General features: G+C 42.6%; 1 protein-coding gene across 7 annotated transcripts in view; it reads right to left on the bottom strand.

The window, feature by feature from the left end:
* Positions 1 to 20,871, bottom strand: part of WDR17 (WD repeat domain 17) — a 77,830-nt gene that overhangs the window by 4,351 nt on the left and 52,608 nt on the right. For 4 of the 7 annotated variants that reach the window (XM_045197098.3, XM_045197095.2, XM_045197097.2 and 1 more), the window contains 13 exons: positions 20,604 to 20,759; positions 16,397 to 16,461; positions 13,788 to 13,920; positions 13,244 to 13,335; positions 12,104 to 12,203; positions 11,175 to 11,314; positions 9,845 to 9,865; positions 7,888 to 7,999; positions 4,860 to 5,001; positions 4,486 to 4,588; positions 3,442 to 3,543; positions 2,551 to 2,649; positions 2,063 to 2,246 (listed from right to left, as the gene is read on the bottom strand). In XM_045197098.3, the coding sequence (XP_045053033.2) occupies positions 2,063 to 2,246; positions 2,551 to 2,649; positions 3,442 to 3,543; positions 4,486 to 4,588; positions 4,860 to 5,001; positions 7,888 to 7,999; positions 9,845 to 9,865; positions 11,175 to 11,314; positions 12,104 to 12,203; positions 13,244 to 13,335; positions 13,788 to 13,920; positions 16,397 to 16,461; positions 20,604 to 20,759 (1,449 nt within the window). Of the gene's footprint in view, positions 1 to 2,062; positions 2,247 to 2,550; positions 2,650 to 3,441; positions 3,544 to 4,485; positions 4,589 to 4,859; positions 5,002 to 6,822; positions 7,669 to 7,887; positions 8,000 to 9,844; positions 9,866 to 11,174; positions 11,315 to 12,103; positions 12,204 to 13,243; positions 13,336 to 13,787; positions 13,921 to 16,396; positions 16,462 to 20,603; positions 20,760 to 20,871 lie in introns of those variants that run through there. The other 3 variants (XM_045197096.2, XM_024562775.3, XM_045197101.3) reach the window with 2 other exon arrangements.

The raw sequence follows: 20,871 nt of genomic DNA, 5'->3' as shown, positions 1-20,871 counted from the left end.
AGACACAATCCCTCTAATAAAAAGCCCACTGGTGATATTTAGGCCATGCTGATAGGAAATTTAAAAATATGAGACTTGACTTTGGGTGGTAAACACACACAATACAATATATAGATAGTGTATTATAGAGTTGTACACTTGAAACCTATATAATTTTATTAACCAATGTCACCCCAATAAATTCAATAAAAAATTAAAAAATGAGAAAAATTAGAGTTTTTGAACTGCCACCAATATAGAAACATTTTAAAACATCTTAATGTCATACATACCATGATGTCTTTCAAAATAGAATTTAACTTTACGATTTGAATTTTTAAAATATGGTAGTGTTAACAATGATACTAGGTATTGTTAATTTATTACTACAAAGTTAACATGTGATAAAGGCATACATGCCTAGTAATAGCCTTACCATACTTTAGTATTTTTAATCATACAGCCGGGGAAATTACTTAAGCTAGGAATTCTGAACCTGCCCTCGAGAAGATGAAAAATACATTGCTGTGTGCATGTCTGTGTAATTTAAAATCACACCGATCGCGATTTGCAGCATATTTATAATTTAGTTACATCAGTTCTTTTGTATGTCAAGGGGTGTTCTAAAGAACTAAATGCAAAAAAATAGCAAAACTCTTTCAATCTATGTTTCTCAGCTCTTAGAAAAGCATAACTTACAAAACACAAAAAGCTGCTTATTTTTGTTCTAAAGTTACTAGGTTTTTGTTCATGATTTCAAATGATAGTTTGTTAACCAATTATATCCAGATACTGTAAAATCCATCACATCAAGTAGACAGCTTCCTGTTCCCAGGTACGTGACATTTCAGAGTCGTAACCAGCACACAGCGGCTTTCTGTGGAGACAGACCTTCCTGGGAAGTCACATCCCTCTTGGTTAGTCATTTGTGCCTCCACGCACGTAAGGTAATCAGTAGACCCTCCCTAATGCGGTTGGGGAGCAGAGAAGGTGAGACAGCACATCTATGGGGTCAGTGGGCCCTCTCAGAGGAAGAGGAGGAACAGAAGAGGAGGAAGGGGCAGGAAGGTATCAGGTACCAGGCCGGGCGCCCGGAGTGCAGCCAGGGGCCCCGAAGATGTACTGAAAACGCTGTGGTGTGTGCTCTCTCCTAACTGGAAGTTACTGAGGGTGCTGCTTTGGTTCTTCACCTCCGAACACAAGGTGGTAATAAATACACATAAATACGAGTGCAACTGTGTGTCCTGCCTGTTTGTCGGAATGTACTGGTGTGTTCTGGAGACTTCCTTAGTTTGCAGTGTCAAGTTTTCATTAGTCAGGGGTCACATGAGTAGCAAGCCATTTATTGCTTTTAAGTGGAAATCTCCGTTGACCTGCCATGTTAGTGTTAGGAGTGGAATTAGCCATGTTGCATCAGGGAGGTAAGAAAGGACTCCCTAAAATGGGACTGGGACTGGGAGGTAAGAGTTCCTCCATCCAGGCTGTAGTCTCAATGAGCACTTTAAGGTGGGGTCTCCACTTTACCGCACGGGGATACCTACGCCTGGCCCCGGTGCTGAGGTGACAAGGGCCTCTCCCTCCTGCAGGGAATGGCCTCCCTGGATGCCGGGCTGGCCCTGGAGCCATTCCCCGCCTATACTGTGATCAGACATTCGGGTCCATTCTCTGGGAATTAGCCCACTCTCATGGTTGCTTATAAAATACAAGTGGAGGCTATGTAGTTACAGTTACTCTGTCATAATAGTTTCTAACTGTTATTGTTGATTGTCTCTTTAATTTCCCTGGGGAAACGGCCTCTCTGTATTTTAGAACACTGGTTACTCATACACATGTCAGTTGTTATGAAGTATGCCTGTTACATGACTTGCTTTTATGATAATAGCACAATGACCCTGGAGTTTATTTTAAGGAGAGAGCGACCATTTGCACTAACCATGGAAGAAGCATGAGGGGGCAGCTTCCTGTTGGGCCTCAGGCCCCTTTATATGTTCCTACTTTTAGTCAGATTACAATCACATTTCAAAGACTAATGAAACAAGTAAAACAACGGAAGTGCACGGTTCCTGCTGCCACTAGACTGTACCTGGATTTTCAAGCCCGTAAGGCAGGAGATGTGGCCATCGGAGTGACTGGGCAGGTGGGAGCCGGTCACATGGCCCGGTCCGGCGAGTCCTCTGCACGGCTCTTCCCTCAGTCTCTTCCGTAAAGCTGCATAAACCGTTCTTTGTGACTCCGAAGGGGCTGTGTATGGAGAGGCCTCTGATGATCTACATTTTCAACAGATGTTACATTTTCATTTGTGTAGAATCATAGAAGGATTAAGGTTTAGACTAGAAACAGTCCCTGATGACTATATAGTCCCCCTTTATAGATGATGCCAAATCAACTTTAGACTCAACTTAGAGTAAAACAAAAACACTTACTAAAGGCAGCATTGTAAATTACTACTGCATATCTGCTAGGCAAACCACGACTCATTATTCCCCTAAGATGAACAAGGACGATCCACATTTTGTCTATAATATTCAGTAACACCTTCTGGGTTCCGGGTTTCATGCCCCAGTCACTCACGGGCTGGCGGACTGCAGGCATGCTCTCCAGGCATCCAGTTCCTCAGAAAGGCGTTCAATCGTTAAAGGCACGGACACCTCCCGACGTTTCAACAGCTGGCTGAAACCCGGGAGAAAGAAATTCACATCCGACGTCTAAGTCTAAGATACCAAAACAGCCAGTGGACTTTAAATAACTGCGATTTCAGACGCAACAACTAGTGTGCAAAGGCAGATGTGTATACCTGAGTGTATGTGTGCATGGGTGTGTGCACTAGATTACACCCAAACGGACAATTCTGAGTTAGCTGCTACTCCCTAGCCCCCGTACTTGGCTTTTCTCCACTAAAGAGAGACTGGAAAGCTGCAATACTGAGACTCCCACCTTCCTTGAAAAGTAGGGCTCCACAGTCACAGTCTGGCCCTCGGGATGCAGGCACACCACCCCGAGGGGACTTTCTGTCCTGCCACAGATGGTCTTGTCCTCAGGGGTCACCCCCCTGCAATCTTTCTCTTTCCTGAAAGCTTAGGGTGCAGATACCGTGTACAGGGGGCTGGAGGCTACCTGGTAACCACAGATAACTCAAGTGGAGGAGGAAGCCAAGAAGGTCGGAGCAAGAGCAGGGAGGACCCCAGGTCCCGAGGAAACCAGCCAGCAGCTGAACGGCCCTGAAGTGTGACCTCGAGTGTCTCAACGTAGGACCAGGACCCCTGTGTGTTCCAGCTAGAATTAGGGCTTCTGTTACTTACCACCCAATTCCCTGCTGGCTCATACAGTTCACCAGGGCTTTGGTATGAAGCCCGTGCTCAGCGAGTAAATGGGCGCATGCACTGTGTATTTGGCACCTTCTTAGGGACTCACCACCTTAGTGAACGGAGCTTCTCTGACATAACGGAGGAGAAATCGTTTTACCTCGTGTACTCATAAAGCGCCGGCACCACGCTCTCGTACTGCCTCCTGATTGCTAGCAACGCGCCAACATAACCACACAGCACGAGCAATTCATTTCGAGCTCTAAAAGAGAGTATTTTATTGTTTTAAAAAATTCCATAGTTTGAGGTACAGAACATTACTCTCATATGTAGTTATTATACTTGTATCTCTATATTTTAATTGAGTGACAGTTATTGCAAAGTAGGTCTAGAAAATTTTCTGAACGTCAAGATGTTTTACTCATCAAGTGATGTACTCAGACGTTATGCCATATAACAAATCATAATTTAAAATAAAAATCTTAAATGTGATTGAACTCCTGCCTTCTTGTTTTTCTCTGTTCCTCGGCTGTTTCTCCATGCACCTGTCCCCTCAGGAACTCATGTGGTCAGATTTAGGAATCCTGACACACTGTGGGCACGGGCACCCCACTTCCTGCTGGGGAACTCTGCCCCAGGCTGCGGCACCCTCTGTTCCCCACGGACATTAAAGCTGCAGGAGCCCAAAGCCTCCACTGCAAGGTAGACTCTGTGTCCAGGGACTTTAGTGACAGGGAACACAGTGTCCTTTAATGACGCTTGCTCTCTGGGATGGTATCCATCCTTTACTTCCCAGCACTTTCACTTCTGTCCCCAGCCTAGTACGCTCTGCACACAGTGGGTATTTAATAGACACAACCACCAGTTTCTCAAGAACTTGACGTCCGGAACCATGAAAAGGCTTTAAGTTAGCTCCATTTGAACCAGGTGTGTGTGTGAGTGTGTGTGTGTGAGTGTGTGTGTGTGTGTACACCCATAGATAAACACACAAACACTAGGTATTAGTAAATGCGGCCACTGAGATTTATGTTTCAAATTGACCTCTGTATTTTTCTTACAATTTTAACAAATAAAAACATTTTTCCTACACATACATGTACCTGTCCAAGATTATCTTATTTCCTGATCTAAACACTAGATACCACACAGCCTACTTGAAGCATTCCATAGGTTCAGTTATGAATTCTGGAGAAAAAGTACTCACTTAGTACATGTATGCAGGAGTAACTTTTCAGTACGAATATAACTCAGCAGGTCAAGGACGGGATAAATGGTATCCAAAGTCCAGTTTGAACTCTTGATGTATTCTGGCAAAATAAACCAAGAAGAGTCTCTAAATAATAGTCTTCAGATTCGTTCACCCACTTTTTAACTCCTGTAATTGGTTCTCTTCTGGTCAAACCTATCCACAGGTATTCACCTACTGACCTTCTCTCAGGCCCCACCACGCAATCAGCAATCTGCTTCCTTTTTAAAGCTAGGGTGGCTAGTGCTCAATTTTAAAGCTTGTTAGCAATATGAATGAAAATATCAAACAAATGAGTGGATTTTAAATTACACTAGCAACTACGCACTCACCTTTGACGAAGTCAATGCCAATAGTAAGGGCTTTTTCAGGCTCTTCACTTAACAAGTAATACTTCACAGTTTCAAACACATTGCCACCTGCCTGGGCTGCCTCCGCTAAGTGCATACATTCTTCTACTGCGGGAAGCTTGCACTAGAAAATATTTGGTTTGATGACAATGTTGGAAAAATGTAAAGGGATAAATGCAACAGTATAAGTTCTTAATAAGTCCCACATACCTAGATATTTTTTTCTTGTTAGAACTGCTCCAAGTAGATGTAAATAAAATAATTTATAGTAGAATACATATATGAAAATAGCTTTAAGGTATAATAATAATAAATGGGGTATTACCTAATGAGTTAATGGTTTTATATCACTCAAATACGTAATAAAAACAGTAGAAAGTAAACTGTCTTGGTCCTATATTGGAATTACTGCCTGCAAATGTGATGGAGGAAAAAAAATTCTGAGATTAGTTATTTTAGAACAAATAGGCTGACCAAATCAAAAACTACATTAACTGTAGAAAACATAAAAGGTTCACTCTTTCATGCCCTGTGTACAATTAATTCGTTTTGCTTTACCTTTCAGACAAAGCAACTTCATTTCAAATAGAAAGGCAAAAAATGTACAAGCTTTAGAAGTGTTTAGCTCTGACATTCTGAGATACTATGCAGTGTTGATTTGGAGCCGACGAAATTCCGTTACTGCAACAGGAAGAGCAGTGCTCCCCGTTTTCTCCATTTCTCTTTGTCCTGTGAAAGCTGAGTCTCCTCCACAACATGGCAGGAATCATCTGCTCTATCCTATTCTGATAATGTGCGTGACTTGGGAAGTGGCAGTGTTTGAGTTTGTCGCTGTGTTTCTAAGCAACGCTCACAGTTTAAGGCTTTGTCCCTCTCCCCAGGCTTCGGCCACCACTGAGATGGGCTTCCTTGGCAAAAAAAAATGTCCAGTGTTGTGACTGCGGACCCTGTGGTTCACCCCCAGTGGGGTCGCCGTCCCTTCTCCTTGGACACCTAACACCCTCCTCCCCTCACTCTCCTTCTACCTCCCCTTAAGTTATTGTTCAATTTACTTATTTACTAGAGAATGTATTCAATCGTTTTGTATTTTCTGTTGTTTAAAAATTAGGAAAATTGAACATTTGAGGCCACTCAGTCTCTCTCAAAATAATTACAACAAATGACATTCAAGGAGCTCTATTGTATATGACATTTCAACTTGTTTTCCCATCTCTGTTCACTAAATACCAGCTATTTACTGAACAACTACTACGCGCTTGGTACTGTGCCCGGCTAGACTAAAATAAAAGTTTCTTCACTTTAATGTATGCTCAAAGAGCAGAGGAGATTAAAAAATGGTTCCCATTAAAATTTCACAAATAGAAGAAGAGGAAGATAATCATCCCTGTAATTCTTGTGCAATCTGAAAATTCTGAGGGTTATGTAAGTTAATGTAACAATTGAATACACAATTGTTGGTACTACTTGTGAAACTGTCCAGAGTTGTTAACTCCTTTACATGCCGACTAGTCCCTCTACGGTGCTGTCAGTGAAGCCTGACCAGCGAGGCTCTCCGTGCCCTTGTAGACGGTGTGATGGGGAGACTCTTCCCGCCCCACCACAGACAGCTGTGTCAGCAAGTTCAAGTATTCAACCTCTCTGAGCCCCAATGTGGACATCTGTGCCCACAGCCCCGGAGGGCCAGCTAGTGTACAGGACAATGGGACACGGGAAAGTATCCTCTCAAACAACATTCCCGCTTTCTCCCACACGCCTTCCCATTTCAACAGAAAAATAGTTTTTACTGATCATGCTTATTGAAGCAAAGCACAGCTCATTTAAAAAACTGATTCATGGAAGGCAAAGTGTAGAAGGAAGTTAAAGTCACTCCTCTTACAACCCCCGGGTAACTCCAAACATTTATTCTTTCACAAGTATGTTCCCCGGTAACGCTCACACACACACACTCACAGATATACACACTGACATGTCCACAACTCTCCCATACACATGTACACACACTCACATACACTCACAATCTCCCTCACACACATACACATGCACTCACACACACTCACAGGCATACACACTCACACATACACACATCACACACTTTTGGTCTATCTGTATTAACACAGTACTCAGTAAGTGTCCATTACTGAATGAATAGGGCCACTCTCACTGGGGGGAAAAATCAAGGTTCATATAAGTAAAAAAAGACTTTATTTTTAGAGTTAAAAAAAGTTTTATTTATAACATCTTTTTCTTAAAAAACTATTTTCTTAAATACGCTGTGCAGTTATTTTCAAAATGAAAATCACATGGCATGTGCACAGTTTCGTAATCTGCTTTTTATCTGCTTTATAGCCATCTACTCATGTCAGCGGAAACAGAACTTCTAGATCTTTCTTGTGTACTAACAGCACTGAAATACAGAAGTGGACTGCAATTCATATAAAGCACCCTTCCTCCCTGTTGTCGGACATTTTGTTGTTTTACATATAATCTTGGACATAAATTCCTGTATTCTGCAATGGAGTATTTTTTCAAGCACGTTAGGCGAGTGCACACGCATTTCATCACACTTCATCAATTATTTTAAAGATCCTGAATCGCTGACTGTTAAAAGTCGGCACGAGTGCACCCCACAGGTCAAGTGGGTGAGGGGCAGGTCTTGGGATCTGGGGCTGGACAGGTGGAAGCCGACGCTCTCACCCACCATGAGCTACTTCAGCAAGTCCCTTGCCTTCTCTGAGTTCACTTTCTTTTTCAAGCAGAAACAATATCCCTTGATTTCCTGGTTTCATGAGAACTGAGGAAAATACAAATGCATTTGAACATTTAGAGCAGTTCCAAGCATGTAGATGCTCAATAAATGTTACTTCTTCTTATTATGATTTTTGTTGTATTAATACCAGGGTCCTAACGAGACCATCTATTAGCTTCTTTGTGTGTGTCCACCCGCCTGGCCCTGGGATGAGTTGAATGACGGGACCGCAGCCCCACGGGAACACTGAACATCATGGGCTACCTTCTCATGAAGATCGTTTATCTCCTCTGCACACCCTGGGTAGAAAGCACAGAGCTTTACTAACTGCAGTTCGTTATCAGGAATCATCAGCAGAAGATCAGCCGCCAAACTCCTAGTCACAGAACAAAAGGGGACACTTCCATGAGAATGGCACTCTGAACGCGACACAGAACTGTGTCAGAGGAAGAAGACTCTGAGGACGCTCCCAGCTTTCCTAGTTGCATGAACAGCACTGATTTCCTCCCTCCAGAGGTTACAGACACCAAAGGGCAGGGAGGAAAACTGGGTCAGGAAATTCCGAAACACTGTTTAAACCTCTACACTGAGTCTTCACTCGTTCACAATGGATTGTGTTACTGTAGAATATTCTCTAACCAAACTGAGTATTAGATATGATATGTGCTTTAGAGCGAATTATAAAGCGAACTTGGGAAGTTAATGCTCATCAACAATGGACAGTGGCGCATTAGAATACTTAGATATTTTAAGGTTAGACTTTTGAGTATTCTACCTATTTGTTAGACTTTAGGTGGAAATCAAAGATACACATGCAGGCTTCTGATTTACTTTTTGAAGGTTCAATCAGCCTTGGCTGGTGTGACTCAGTGGATTGAGCTCCTGCCTGTGAACCAAAGGGCTGCCAGTTCGATTCCCGGTCAGGACACGTGCCTGGGTTGCACTGGGTCCCCAGTTGGGGGCATGTGAGAGGCAACAAACAGGTAAATGTTTCTCTCGCACACTGATGTTTCTCTTCTTCTTTCTCCCTCCCTTCCCCTCTCTCTAAAAAATAGATAAATAAATAAATAAAAATTGTTTAAAAATTCAATCAATGGATAAATCATTAAAAAATAAGGCATGTAAAAATTGTATGGACAACAGCTTTACATTACAGGTATTTTTTATAAAAATTCTTTTTTAAAATCTCTAGGCGAAGAATTTTTGGTTGTATGTATCATGACCTGGAAAACACTAATTTGTGACAGTTCAAGATGTTATTATTGAACTTTCAGGTAACTGATGTACGCACATTCAGCGTGACTTTAGAAGAGGCAATAGTTCAAATGCGAATTTATGAAGCACGTGCTGTGCATTATGAGACCAAAATCTCCCTTTGTTTCTGTGCCTTCGGTGAAATCTCTATTGGTCATTTGTAAATAAATGATTTTTAAAACATTAAGAGATATTTAATCAAGAATATAGTGAATATAGAATACGAATAGAGATAATTTATTGTGTGTCAAATTTTCTATCATCTTTGGAGAGGTAAATCTTTCAGTGTTTTTATAATTTCTAAATTAGCATAATTCCTCTGTTTTTGGTAAAATTGTGAATGACTTTATGTTTTCTGATACTAACATTTAATAGCAGTTTTCAGTAACGACCATGAGAATACAGAGGTGGCTACTTGTTTTTATAGTATATAAAATTGCTGTGCTAAAATTCTACTCAAAGTTCTATCAACTACAGACAAAACCCTGACTTTCTTATTGTCGAATTATGTCCTGATATCGTGAAATTTACAGCAATGCTAGCTAATTTTATTCACTCTTTAGCTGAAATCACTACTTACTAAAAATTCAATATGCCTATTGGGGAAAAGGCATATGTATGGGATGATATGGGCCAACCAAATGATCTAACCTCTTAAATTTCACTATCAGAACAGGCGTTTGAATTTGCTTAGCTGAATTAGGTGGTCTTCTTTGTTGTAGAAAGCCACAGTTGATTTATTATAAACATTTAAGCATAAAATCATGAGGGTTTTCGTACCTCGGTTATAGGACCTGTCCTCATGATTTTGTAGTTAGGTTTTTATAAGTTTTAAATTATATAAATAAATGGGCATTCTGTAAAACAAAGTGAAAATAGTTCATGATAATTTCTTCTTATAGTTTATATTCTAGTATAATTAAATATAAATTTTTAATTCAGCAGTTTTTATAAAAGCAGATGATACCTGTATGCATCAGATGGAAAGCTAAAAAAAGAAATTTTGAATATGAGTACTATAAATACAGAATGGGAACCAAGAAGAAGCAAACTTTAACCAGTAAATATAAGAATGTGAAGGGTTCTTGGTTTATAACATTATAACATTCTCTTGAAATTATGCTGTTATCTTAATTATATTTTAAAAATTTGTGGAGCTCTCCCATAGCCGGGAGAACGCCAGATTTCCCCTGGAAGTAAGCCTGCTAAGCACTCTACGTTTCGGAACTGGAACTTTACCCTGGGTTTCCGTGTGCATGTCTATGGATATATAAAGGAAGAACGGGGGGAGTTACAGGAAAACAGAAGTGTGTTTTTTCTTAAAAGCAACTAAGACATATAGTCAGTTGAAAGATCTCTAAACCTCTTTTAAGTTTAGTATCTATTCCCGTTTGCTTCCTTTTGCCCTCACTTAAACAAAAACAAATAGCACTGTATTCAGAGTAGATGACGACATTCGGCACGGAGACAGCGGCCTTGGTGACCAAGCAACTGGAGTTTGGCCTCATGCTCTGGGGCGGGTCTAAGGGAAGTCGTGGTGACTAAAGTCACTGACCACGGTAGTTCCTGATGGAGGAGGAAACCTGGGGACTCTCAGAGGATGGTCATCATCAGACCCACTGAAGCCTACGGCTGGTGGTGGGGAAGGGGCTTCTCTGTCACCGCACCTCAGGGTAACAAGAATGGCTCTGGGACGCCTGGCTCCTCTATAGAGCCCAGACCCAGACACAAAGGGAGAGTGGAAGTGCCACTCTCTTCTGAGTGGGCCCCACGTAAGGAGGGGTCGCGTGATGGCTGCCACCATCAGAAGTCTCCGTTCCCCCAGGTTCCCGAGCTGAAACCGTATCCTCCCGGGGTGGTGTATGGAGGTGGGGCCTGGGAAGGTGATTAGGGCCTGAGTCCACCCTTAGAAAAGTGACTTCATTTTCCAAACCGTAAACCAAGACACACGATCTGACGAGAAGAGAGTAGCAAATACGCAGAATTTAAAATGTGGGACTGTGTGGTCGTGATGATCTTAAGATGCCCACAGGTGCTGTCTCGTGATGCTTTGTGTGCTTGGGATGCCATGGAGCCACACTGGGCTCCTTCAGGGTGGGTCACGGTAGGCTTCCGTACACACCACAGGGCTGGCACAGTCCCTTCGTTCCCGTATCACCACTTCCTCTCCCTGTCTTACCTTGTAGTGAAAAAGGAGACCTGTATACTGCCGACACACGTTATCAAATGCAACTCGCGATATCTAAGACATGCATCCCATCACTGTAACACTCTTCTTCGTATTTAGAAATTCTTACCACATTGGAATCATCATGCATTTTCTCGCCAGTAACTCCAGGGCGCAGTGGGTTGCAGAGGCGGCTGCCTCCCCGAGGGCTGTGCCCACGCAGACCGCCAGCTCCAGCTCGTTTCCGCGGATCAGGGAGGCCATCGCCAGCTGGCTCAGGGAGGAAACCGTGTCTTCAGTGGCAGAGACACTGGGTAGGGCACCATCCCCACCACGCTCAGAGAGTAGGGAAGGCTGTACTAACCTACACTCAGTCATTCTTGTACAATACTCAAAGTCATATTTCTATACAGGCTGTAAGTGTAACTGCAGTTTTCAAATGGAAATGCTGACAAAGGGACACACGAGACATATTTTACAAGGTTAGAATGGAAGAATTTGGAACCCTTGCTCATATTTTTGTAATTATAAGTCTCTCTGCAATATCTTCAACGAGTCCTTCAGTCTGTCAGAAAAACAGTGTAAATTCCTGAAAGCATCTCAAGGAGTGTACAGTGAGTATCAATCACCCCCTAAAGCCAACATACCCCAGGATACATGAGAATGGAATCTGTACCTCTACTGAATATTCCCCTCATGACATTAGTGGGTCCAGTGGAAAACACCCTAAAATATAACTTGTGAAGGATATACTAAAGCATACTGAAAAATAAGTGCTTTTGAAAGTCAGGAGTTCTAAGTTCAGCAATCTTTCCCTTTATCATGCTACCACTTCTCGTCTATTAGGAAATAACTTCAAGTGAGGTTGTTACAAATACCTATCTTGTGATAAAAGTAAAAAATAAAATAAAAACAGACCTCAGTCTGTAGTTTGTGCACTTAATGGGCCCGGAAAGCTGTGACCTGGGATGTCACACAAGAAGTCACTGTGCTCCCCCCAGACACCACAATGCCTGCCGGGAGCTTTCTGTGCACCTGAACCCATGGGGAAGGAGGTACCTCAATGTCGTCCGAGGCCAGGTGGCAGCATGCGGCCAGGACTGCCCTTCCGTCCTGCAGGTACCGTTCTGCCAGCTCTTCACTCACTGTGTGCAGGAGTCTGGAGAGAAAAGGAGAGCACCTTCTAGAAACACACAGGATTCCACTGTAAAAGTGACCCGATGCCCATTGGTAACAAGCTGATTATGGGCTCAAGTCAGATTTAATTGGACATCCTTGCTTTAGGTGTAAAGTCTGATTTGGGGGCGAAATCAGGAAAGGAGTCTTTCTTGGATGAGCTGATAAGCACATCCCCCCAACTTGTCAGAAGAAAAGCCTAACTTTCAAAATTTACCGTCCCAAGTTGAATCATTTATGAATCAGCTGTAGGGGCAGTTCCCCTCTGAAGAAACAGGATGAACTCAGACTGTTCTACGTTCAGGGGGTGCCTGGAGAGTGGGTGGCGTGTGTGTTAGATCTTCCCGACGCCACATGTAGACATGGCAGGGAGTAGCAGTGAAGAACCAGGTAGGACTACGTTAGTCCCCACACACCATTTGCTAACATCCTTTTTCACTTGGTAAGTGTCCCAAAAGTTCAAATATCCTCTTTTCTAGGGTAAAACAGGAGCCAAGAGAAGAGGGAGGAGAAGGCAGATTACTAGATTTGAAAAAAGGTCAAAAAGTTGACAAGTCAAATTTCCATTTCCTTGAAAAACGTAACTATTTGGACCTCTTCTGCACACGAGGCTGACATGTTGTCCTTGACCCTGATACTGGGCTCCTGGGATCAGGGACGATGTCACTGTGCTGTTGTCCACACCGACTTTACTGCCAAACTTCCACGAGCGCCCCTTCTCCCCAGCGGGCTCGCTCAGCGGCAAGCAGTCAGGTGCTTGAATTGCAGTCTCCACCCTGAAATGCGTTTTCCTCTCCTGGAAGCCACAGAGAGGGTGCCTGGGCTGCGTCTCCATGCCAGGCATGTCCCCACTCACCTGGGGATGGAAGCTGCGGAGGAGCTGACTGTGGTGAGAAGTGCAGGGAGCTCACGAGCCAGCCAAGTCCTCTGAATACAAAGAAAGATGAACTACGCAGCCCTCACATCCTCCTCAAGGGAAACCCACTGTAACAATTAGCGACCCCCAAACAAAGAATCGCTTACTCATCAAAGTCTTCCTTGTAGAAATCGTCGGGACAGGAAGAGCCTTTGGGTGCAGAAACATGGAAGGTTTGCATATTCCCCTCACAAGCAGCCTGGAATTTAGTGAAAGCTTGAATTAATCTTTACCTGTTGGTAACTGACCGATTTCAGACCAGTATTTTGAACAGAGCATACTTGAATCTTGTTTGAAATTTATGCTACAATTTAAAGATACCCTTAGAATTTGAAAAACAAATGTGAACTCCATTGTACACACGTGAAGCTTTGAGTATTCAGTTACCGACAAAGCTGTGTGGGCATATACAGCATTCAACTACTCTCAACGGTTCAGGGTTCAGACGTGTCTGTGTACTTAAAGATCTACAATGTGTCCAGGGCAACCAGAACAAAGAGACTGGAATGTCGAGATGGAAGGCCAGGAGGTGGGCAGAGGCCGAGTCACCTTTTACTTTGTCCATCGAGTCAAGGAGACTTAGCCATTTGGACCTCCTCCCTCCACCACCCACCCGCCCCCGTGCGCGCCTGTGTGGGCTCACACCTCTACCTGGGCAGCGAGCAGGGCTTCTTTCAGCTGGCCCCGGGACAGGAAGAAAGTGACTAGTTTTTTCACGTCCCCAATGGCTACACAGTAGGGAATGACATCATCCTTATCTTCTTGGATTAATTGATCGGCTCTCCTAATAAAATAAGAACATTTTTTTTTTTAATATACTAATTTCAAGGTTCTCAGCTGGACCGACATTTTCAGAAGTATCTAAAATTTGAAGCCGGTATCATCAAGCTCTTTTGCATATCACTTTTTAAAAAGACAGATTTCATGATCGAATCACATATGGAAGATGAAAGTTTTCTGAACTAGAAAACAGGTTTTCCCTTAGAACACTACATAGTTTCATATTGTAGATGCTCTGAATACTTCCGGCCTTAAAAATGTAGCTTATCTATTTCTATGAGCAACATATTTTTGTGAAAATAAGTTGTAAACTGGAAATGCGTGAAGGGAGATCTGCTCTCAGTTGGATTGATAAACCTGTGGGTGTCTACTTTATTCAAGAGCATTTTAAATGTTACAGTAAACACAACAATGAATAGAGGTTCTAAAGGCAGCTAGCTGAAAATCATTAAAAGGGATCATGTAAGAACTTAAATATTCATAATAAACTGTAGACTATTGTAAGTGGCCCAAGCAAGGTAATTTAAAGGAAAATACTATTCCAGCTACGTGAAGGGGCTAGGGGAGGCTCACCGTGACAATTACGAAGGGTGCATGTGTCTATCTCTCTCTCTCTCCATATCCATCACTGTCCACCTGTCTCTAAGTCCCAGGCACTTTCTCAATGACCAGCCTAGCTCCTCCCACCCTTCACATTTAACTTCAGTATCCCTCAGCACTGATCTGGTATATTTATGTTGGCATTTGCATTAAATTACATTTCAATTGACAATCTTTGGTTAGGTGCAGTGACACATTTCATGTTGTTTTCCCAGCTCACCACCAACCATTCCCAATTTCTAGGGTCATCGGGGTGCTTCCCAACAGCTGTATTTTTACCACGTGACCCTGACTTCCTTGTTATAGCAGATCAGAAACCACATTCTCTCCCTTGGCATCGGAAATCGGGACTGAGGGGCTGTCGATCCCCGCCCATGGCTGGCTCCACGAGATGTAACTTGGGAGCTGTGGGGAGACTGTTTTCTGGCCACTACATGGACTGTGGAGCAGAGAGAACCAGGTGTTCGTTTCCAAAGATCAACAGAGTTTTTGGTGAGATTGAGACAAAACTGTTTCTGAAACAAATGTCTTCTGCTGACTTGACCTATTAAGGTCTCAGGGGGAGCCCTGACCTCAGACCTCCCTGCAGCGAGGCCCTGCAAGCCCCGCCCCTCTCCCCTGATCCTGTAGCTCAGTGCCTGGAGCCTGGGGCCGCTGGCTGGGGCCTGTCCACTGCTGAGCTCATAGTCAGACAGCAGGTGCTGGGAACTCGGCTCTCCCATGGCAAAGGCGTTCACCCTTCGGAGTCCCATGCTTCACCCCTGATTTTTGTTTGTATGTGTGAGTTGGCAGTTGGGTTTTGAATAAACCACATGCCATGAAATAAAAATAGAAATTTTTCATCTTTAATGCCAGATATAAACACTCATCATAAAGCACCCTATAGGCCTAGCACAGTGATTAGCACATAGCAAGCACGGAATAAATATCTGTTGCATGAATGAATAGAATAGAGAATAATCTCATGTCGTGGGTTAAATATCTATCCCCCCAAAAAGATATGTTGAAATTCTAACCCAGGGTACCCGTGAATGTGACCTTAATTGGAAATAGGGTCTTTATCAATGTAATTAGTTAAGTTAGGGTTATACTGGATTAGGGTGGACCCTACACCCGATATGAGTGGTGTCCTTATAAAAAGAGGGAAATTTGGGCATGGGGACACAGCGATAATACCATGTGAAGGCAAGACAGAGGCTGGAGTGATGTGTGCACAAGCCAATGAAAGCCAGGATGGCCGGTCACCCCCACCACTGGGAGGAGGCGTTCAGGGCCTTCAGCAGGAGCCCCTGCCCACAACTTCCTATCAGACTTCTAGCCCCAGAACTGACAGAGAGTAAGTTTCCATGGTTCCAAGCCACCCAGTCTGTGGGACTTCGTACCAGCATCCCTAAGAAAGGAATACATCTTAGGGAAAAACCTCGTTTATTCCATTCTTGAGCAAGGGCACCTAGTTCAGCCAGCTCAGCATCAAAGCTCTTCGTCCTCTGTTCCTCCCTCGTGTCCACGGAGGGGAACCGGCAGGCACTGCTGTCCGCCAAGAGAACTTCTAAACTCACTTTTAGAGTGAGTACACCGTAAATGCTTGGTGACCTTCAGAGAGCCTTCCCACTTGTTTTCCAGTGTCCCTCGGCCTGTCATTTCACTTCCCCGTTGACAGGGGACACCAGCCTTGCACTGTCTTTATCAGATGACAGGTCGAATACAAGAACGCCAAGATGACGTGTAACCGATTCACTTACTGGATCCGTAGATAGAACACTCAGTTATTAATTATAACAACAGAAAGGGGGAATCTCAGACGCTGCCATCATACTTATACAGTGTTTCTATGTTAATGTATCTGAACACATCTCTCAGACACAGACCGTCTGCCTTACCTCTGCATTAACTTCTTCCAGTACTTCACAGACACACCTGGTGCGACAGACAAGGCCTTGTCCCACTGGAATAGAAGGAGGAAGAGCAGAGACAGAGTGATCTGCTTGCACAGCCTAACTCTGAACCTTCTACAATGCCAGGTTTCAGACTGCTTGTAGAGTACGTGTCTTTCCAGGACTGTTTTTGTATTCTTTCTCATTCATTCCACAGAGTAGAAACACCACCGCATTTTAAAATAAAATAAGATATGGAAATTCTATTATTTAGCAGGGAAAAATCCCAAGCCAAGACAGAGAGAGGAGAGACAGGGAGAGGAGAGAGAAGGAAGGTGAGGGTGGGGAGGGATAGTAACTAAGCTATGTATTTTGAATACTATATTACTCATCTTCCAGAGCAACACCAGAGTAATCTGTTCTGTGTGGTATTCTATGTTCTATGTTCAAATTAATATGTAGTGAAATTTTTATTTCAGTTATTTTTAACAAATATCTGTTTCTATTTTTATCCTTTCCCTACTCATTTTGTAAGGTATATTAATTGTAAATTCTTCCTTTCTAATTCATAATACCTGTCTTTATATTTTAAAAATTAGACTATTAATAAGGAACCTCATTGCTTGATCAAGGCTGATGGTGGCTATTATTTGAAAATGTGGATTTCACTGAATTCATGGCTAGAAGGGAAGTGAGGAAAAAATATTCTGAAATACCACTACAGAAATCAAAACTTCATTTTAATTAAGGCTTTCTAAAACAGGGTTCTACTGCAATTAAGGCTATGAAGTTAGTAATTATCCTGAAAATAATAGGTTCAAGTTTAAAAAGGTAATTTTAAATATTATGTTATTCATAATGATGATACCTGAGAAAGGGAACTTAAAGCATGTTTTTATGAGAAATTTATTTATATAGAGAAAAATGGAAAAAAGAAGTTAAAATGTAGATTAAATTAACTACACCACACTCTCAATCAAAGTATGTCTCAAAAGTTAAAGATTAAATGTTTTTCTCATCTCATAGTCTTCCAGAAATAGGAACAGTTTGAAGGGACATGACAATGGACAATTATAAGAACACCCAGATTTCTTAAGAATTTCAAGCACAGGTTTTGGGTCATTGAGTCCATCGATAAAACCACACCACAGATTTACTAAGTTCCATAAGTGGATACCCAATTAAAGGATCTTCAATTAAATTTGCATTACAGTTTAAAATTTTTTTAAATATATTTTCTTGATTATGCTATTACAGTTGTCCCATTTCCCCCCTTTATTCCCCTCCACCTTGCACACCCCGTCCCACCCACATTCCCCGCTTTAGTTCATGTCCATGGGTCATACATATAAGTTCTTTGGCTTCTACATTTCCTATACTATTCTTAACCTCCCCCTGTCTATTTTCTACCTACCATTTATGCTACTTATTCTCTGTACCTTTCCCCCCTCTCTCCCTTCCCACTTGCCTGTTGATAACCCTCCATGCAATCTCCATTTCTGTGATTCTGTTCCTGTTCTAGTTGTTTCCTCAGTTCATTTTTGTTTTTGTTTTTGTTTTAGGTTGGGTTGTTAATAGCTGTGCGTTTGTTACCATGTTATTGGTCATATTATCTATCTTCTTTTTCTTCTTAGATAAGTCCCTTTAACATTTCATAAAATAAGGGCTTGGTTATGATGAACTCTTTGAACCTGACCTTATCTGGGAAGCACTTTATCTGCCCTTCCATTCTAAATGAAAGCTTTGCTGGAGTAATCTTGGATGTAGGTCCTTGCCTTTCATGACTTGTAATACTTCTTTCCAGCCCCTTCTTGCCTGCAAGGTTTCTTTTGAGAAATCAGCTGACTGTCTTATGGGCACTCCTTTGTAGGTAACTGTGTCCTTTTCTTTTGCTTTTAAGATTTTCTCCTTATCTTTAATCTTGGACAATGTAATTATGATGTGCCTTGGTGTGTTCCTCCTTGGATCCAACTTCTTTGGGACTCTCTGAGCTTCCTGGACTTCCTGGAACTCTATTTCCTTGGTCAGATTGGGGAAGTCCTCCTTCATTATTTTTTTAAGTAAGTTTTAAATTTCTTGTTCTTGCTCTTCTCCTTCTGGCACCCCTATTATTCAGATGTTGGAATGTTTAAAGATGTCCTGGAGGTTCCTAAGTCTCTCCTCAATTTTTTGAATTATTATTTCTTCATTCTGTTCTGGTTGAATGTTTCTTCCTTCTGGTCCAAACCATTGATTTGAGTCCCAGTTTCCTTCCCATCCCTGTTGGTTTCCTGTACATTTATTTCACTTAGCATAGCCTTCATCTTTTCGTCTAATTTGCAGCCATACTCAACCAATTCTGTGAGCATCCTGATGACCAGTGTTTTGAACTGTGCATCTGATAGGTTGGCTCTCTCTCCATCACTTAGTTGTATTTTTTCTGGAGTTTTGATCTGTTCTTTCATTTGGGCCATTTTTTGGTCTCCATGTACCTGTTACATAGTAAGGGACGGAGCCTTAGGTGTTCACCGGGGGGGTTAACTACGTCACTGTGTTGTGATGCTGTCTGTGGGGGAGGGTCCGAGAGGGAACAATGAGGCTTGCTCTGCTCTCTGCCAGCTTTCAGTCACTTCCCCCACTCCCCACAAGCAAACTGGGCCCTTTTGGTGCTGATTCCTGGGTGGGTGGGCTTGTGTAGGTTCTAGGACCCTGTGGGTCTCTCCAACAAACTCTCCTGTGAGGCTGGGGGTTTCTTCCAGTGCTGGACAACCCCTACAGGTGTTCTCAATCAGAGGTTTGAGGCTTTATTTCCCCACACTGGAGCCCTGGGTCGGGCAGTCTGTCTCACTCCCCAGTTGTTCTTCCTGGTTTATCTGCACGTGAATGTGGGACTGCCCGTTCCACCAGCCACCACCTTGCTATGAGTCCTCTCCACCCAAATGCCATCACTACCCCTCCTACTGTCTGGGTGAGTTTTTCTTCTTTAGCTCCTGGTTGTCGGACTTCCATACAGTTTGATTTTCTGGCAGTTCTGGTTGTTTTTTGTTTTTAAATGTGTTGTTGTCCTTCTTTTGGTTGTGCAAGGAGGCACTGTGTGTCTACCTATGCCTCCACCTGGGCCAGAAGTCCCTAGATTAAAATTATATATACCAAAATAAAGAACTCAGAGAGAACCATTCTACCATTGTACAAAATTTATTTATTTTCTCCTTGACTTTTGATAGATATTATTCTTTCTTGTACTGCCTACTTTAAAAAAGTAACTTTTAAGTCATTGCTTTACTTCTTCATAAGTAAAACTTTCACACTGCTCCTAGATCAAATACTTTTTAGTTTGCAATGCCTTTCGATAACATTTTTAAATGGCACATTTGTTATTTTAGTTTGGGCAGTAATTATCTCTAGTGTACGGATAAGGTGCATTAAAATTAATTGTGATATATTTTGTTAGCTTTATTGCTTAGTTTTACTTTATATTATTTATAAATATCCTTAATATCATGCTTTGTCATTGTGAGATTAACTAACTTTGAGCTTTTCAGAAATGATCGAACATGAAACACGTCCATGCTATTCTGATTGTGTTTGGTTTCTTTTTCTGATGGGTGGGAGCATTTTGTTGAGCTAAATGCACATGCAGAAAAATGAAAAGCTCAATAAAGTTTCATAAACCAGCCACACTCCTGTAGCCAGCCTGCAGATTAGCAAGCGGAAGTCCTCCCCGTCTTGGCTCTATGGTAGCCACCACCCACCTTCCAAATGTGAGCACCAGACTGAATTTATTAGGATAGATTCACCCTAACGTTTTTGGAAAACTCTGCCTTATTCAGTCCTCCCTAAAAATCAGGACATGTCTTCAGAGAATCCTCAGTGGAAACCCTTCTGACCAGTGTGGGTTTTAATATAACACACAGCATTAGCAAGGGGAATCCACCGGGAGCAAGTTAGCCAACAAAGATGTTTTAGGAATCAAAGCTTCCAGCCCAGGGTAGTGGTTCTCAGACTTTAACATGCATGAGAATAGCCTGGAGGGCTGCAGAAGCCTGGGTTATTGGGCTCCATTCCCAAGGTTTCCCGTTCTGTAAATCCGGGGTGGGGAAGGCATGTTGAACGGGCTCCCCAGTAGTGCGGACAGGGAGAATCAGCTCTGGAAGAAGACATGCTCACTATGTAGTATTTCACTCACACTCAGGACATTGTGCAACTCATTCACCTTACTTGAGCAGCACCTCACCTCTCCAAGTTCAACCATCAGTTCGCAGTATCTCTGGATTTGTCCTAGTCTCAAGTGTATCTCGGCGGCTTCCCTCAGTCTCTCCTCCTTAGTTGGAGCACCGATACCGCCCCCAAATTTGGACATCTTGACTGTGGTCAGTTCTTGGGCTTCTGACTGGTGATAAAGAAAACAGAATTTTTCTAACTCTTGTTAGACAAGAGCTGGTGATAACACTCAACCATGAGAGCATTTATGGTTAACACGGACACACACGTTAAAAGCATGT

This window comes from Desmodus rotundus, chromosome 13, assembly GCF_022682495.2.
Source record: "Desmodus rotundus isolate HL8 chromosome 13, HLdesRot8A.1, whole genome shotgun sequence".
Lineage (NCBI taxonomy): Eukaryota > Metazoa > Chordata > Mammalia > Chiroptera > Phyllostomidae > Desmodus > Desmodus rotundus.
Note: the sequence above shows the minus strand (reverse complement) of the source record. Positions and strands in the feature narration are given on the sequence as shown.